Genomic DNA, 3,002 nt, shown 5'->3' with positions numbered 1-3,002 from the left:
TGTGTGTGTGTGTGTGTGTGTGTGTGTGTGTGTGTGTGTGTGTGTGTATGTGTGTACACACACAAATATTATATTGAGTGACATTTAGGAATTCGTTTTAAAAAATATATATGGCTCGATTAAAGAAAAAAAATATATCAATTTTTTTTAATAGGTCAAATTTAGAATCATCGTTGCTGGATCACCCCGAGTTGGCCCTGCTGTTCTACCTGTGTCAGATGATGTTGCGAGAACTCGGAAAATGTAGTCGGCTTGTACAGCTTATACCGATGGATATGACTGGATATTTTGGTTAGTGAAAATAAAAAATAAAAATAAATTATACGAATAAAACCCAAGCCAATCATTTTGAGCCATTAATAGCTATAATACATCAATATTATTAATTTTATTTTCTTGTTTAATAAATATATACTACAGAAAACCGTGCCGGACCATCAAACATTGGCAACGTCATTAGTCAAATACTTTTGTGCAAGCAAATCCAACCGGACTTCAACCAAGAAGAAATCTGTAGCATAGCCAAAGACAGCCAAGATCTGGCCAAGCTCATCCAAGACATGCAAGAATTCCTTCCACAACAAGACACAGCAGCTGGTATATTAATTAATATGTTATACTTATAAATATTATATATTTATACACGATATGAGCGTATAACAAAAACCATTTATTTGTTTATTATTATTTTATTTTTCATTTTATTTAAACGATAAAAATAAAAATAAAAACTGTGGTAAATATATATTTAATAGTTATACTATATAATTTAATGAAACACTCTTTATTTTTTATCAAAAAATCCATGATTTATATTCAGATATTTATAAACTTCTATAGAGTTATTTAATCTCTCTTCTTGTATAGTGAAATAAAATACAGTTTTAAATAAATGTAACCTTTAACTTACACATTTTTAATAAAATATTTTCAAATTTAGGAAAAAGAAATATTTTTTTATGCAAATATTCAAAATCAAACATTATAAATCGTTTATAATTATAACTTACTGAAGTTTCAAAAGTCTAAATTACACGATATTTTTAAAACAGTAATTTTAATACCAAAACTTATATCCAGTAATGATTTTTAGTTAGTGTTTCATAAAATCTAAATAGTACATCTTGTTAAATAATCAATTTGTACGTTTATTATCAAGAATTCGATTATAAGTTTTAGATAGAAATTTGACTATAATGTTTTTTGATAAAAAATAAAAAAAATAAAATAAAAAAAAAAAAAAACATTTCACTAGTTTTCTTTTATGACTTTGAAGTTTGAATAACACTTTAATATAGTCTTGTTGAAAACTGTTATTATGTAAAATTTTAACAAATTTACTCTTCATTGCTTACTTTTATTTTACTATTTTGTTACTTAGTTAGATATTTGATATTTTGATATAACAATGTATTATTCGTTAAGTTTTTTTTTTTTTAAATAATTCTGTTATTATTATTATTTTATATACATTTTTTTTTTTTGCAGAAAAAAATGCAGCGTTAGAACCAGAAAACAGCAAATGGAAACGAAAAGGAAGAAGAAATTCAATATACACCAATGTCAGCTCATGTTGTTGTTTTTGTAGGCCAACTTACCTTTGATGTTTTATATTCGTTGTATTAGAGCACACATAAATATTATTTTTCCAAGCTCAAAATAAAACACAGTCTCTACTACACGAGTCCAGTATTGTATCACGTACCCCAATAATAATGACCAGCCTATATGTTTGCTATTTAATTATTGATTATTTTTTTAAATATATATATAGTATAGTTTAATGCTTGATGTATAACTGATCGATGACAAATTTAATTAATTTACATTTTGTTTAAATTGTATGTGATTATTTATCAATATTCATGTTAAGTCGACGAATAATAACCGTGTCCAAAATAAATATTTAAAACACCATCATATACGGTGACCAATTATAACGAGTTTCCTTTTGGGTTATTTATATATAAGCCATAAAGGAATGATAAAAGACCAAAAAGTAGAAAGAACTTAAAAATTTAATCTCAATATTTTTTCCTTTTATTAAAATTAAAAACAAGATAGTTATAACTTATAAGTCTGGATATGTTCGTGTATATTGTGTGTGTCTTTTTGCGAGAAAAAAATGGAAATTGATTAATTTTCAGAATAGTTTTAGATAGTTAAAACTACAAAACTTTCTTTGTTTTAACTTTAATATAAGTATAAAAACATTCTCAAAAAATAAAATCTATAATAAACAATATTGATGCAGTGGGATATTTATAACTCTCAAGTCCCATGAGTCTAAGATAATTCTAGTTATCAAAAATTGAATATAATATATAATGTATGTATCTTTTTTAAAACCAAACATGAAAAAAATGACCTAGTTTTTAGCGTTCAGTTTAAAAAAAAAAACATATTATATAGGTAGTAGAAATAAATTACTGTAGTTTTTATTACTATTATTATTGATTTTTATTAAGCTGTTTTTGATTTTTGTAATTTTATTTTTTAATCAATTTTCAAAACAACGGAATATTTTGTTATCAGTATTTTCAACAAACCCTCTTCGTGAACTAAAACTAAATATTTAATGTGCTTGTTTTGTTACAATTTTCCGATTATAATTTTGCGTTAAACCGTAGGTTTCTTTTGTCACTACAGTCACAACTTAAAAATTATGATAACCACCATGGTACTCTGATCACGTACCATACTATTGTGATGGTTTCTCAGCAGCTGTCCTGTTGTGTTCTTTTATTAAAATACTCATAGTTACTTTTTAGAGGAACTCAATATAATTTCATAGGCTATTACGCATGTGTGATATTTTATTGACGCAAATAATAAATTTAATTATTTTGATTTTCTTTTTTAATTATAGGTATATATAATTAAAAGCTCTACGGTCATCCAATAAGTTTCTAATTGATTTGTGCATCCAAATATCTGAGATTTGATTAAACGTTTTAGGTTTTACTGACTGGTCAATCGTAAAAAAGATTAATTAGTCTGTA

At 25.0% G+C, this 3,002-nt stretch overlaps 1 protein-coding gene across 5 annotated transcripts in view; it reads left to right on the top strand.

Moving 5' to 3' along the window:
• The window catches only part of LOC112599367, a 190,777-nt gene extending 188,431 nt beyond the window's left edge, over positions 1 to 2,346 (top strand). For 4 of the 5 annotated variants that reach the window (XM_025346247.1, XM_025346251.1, XM_025346249.1 and 1 more), the window contains 3 exons: positions 155 to 291; positions 421 to 597; positions 1,489 to 1,604. In XM_025346247.1, the coding sequence (XP_025202032.1) occupies positions 155 to 291; positions 421 to 597; positions 1,489 to 1,604 (430 nt within the window). Of the gene's footprint in view, positions 1 to 154; positions 292 to 420; positions 598 to 1,488 lie in introns of all 5 variants that reach the window. The other variant, XM_025346248.1, reaches the window with a different exon arrangement.
• The last annotated feature ends 656 nt before the right edge of the window (positions 2,347 to 3,002 follow it).

This window comes from Melanaphis sacchari, unplaced genomic scaffold, assembly GCF_002803265.2.
Source record: "Melanaphis sacchari strain LSU unplaced genomic scaffold, SCAv2.0 Contig50_pilon_pilon, whole genome shotgun sequence".
Lineage (NCBI taxonomy): Eukaryota > Metazoa > Arthropoda > Insecta > Hemiptera > Aphididae > Melanaphis > Melanaphis sacchari.
Note: the sequence above shows the minus strand (reverse complement) of the source record. Positions and strands in the feature narration are given on the sequence as shown.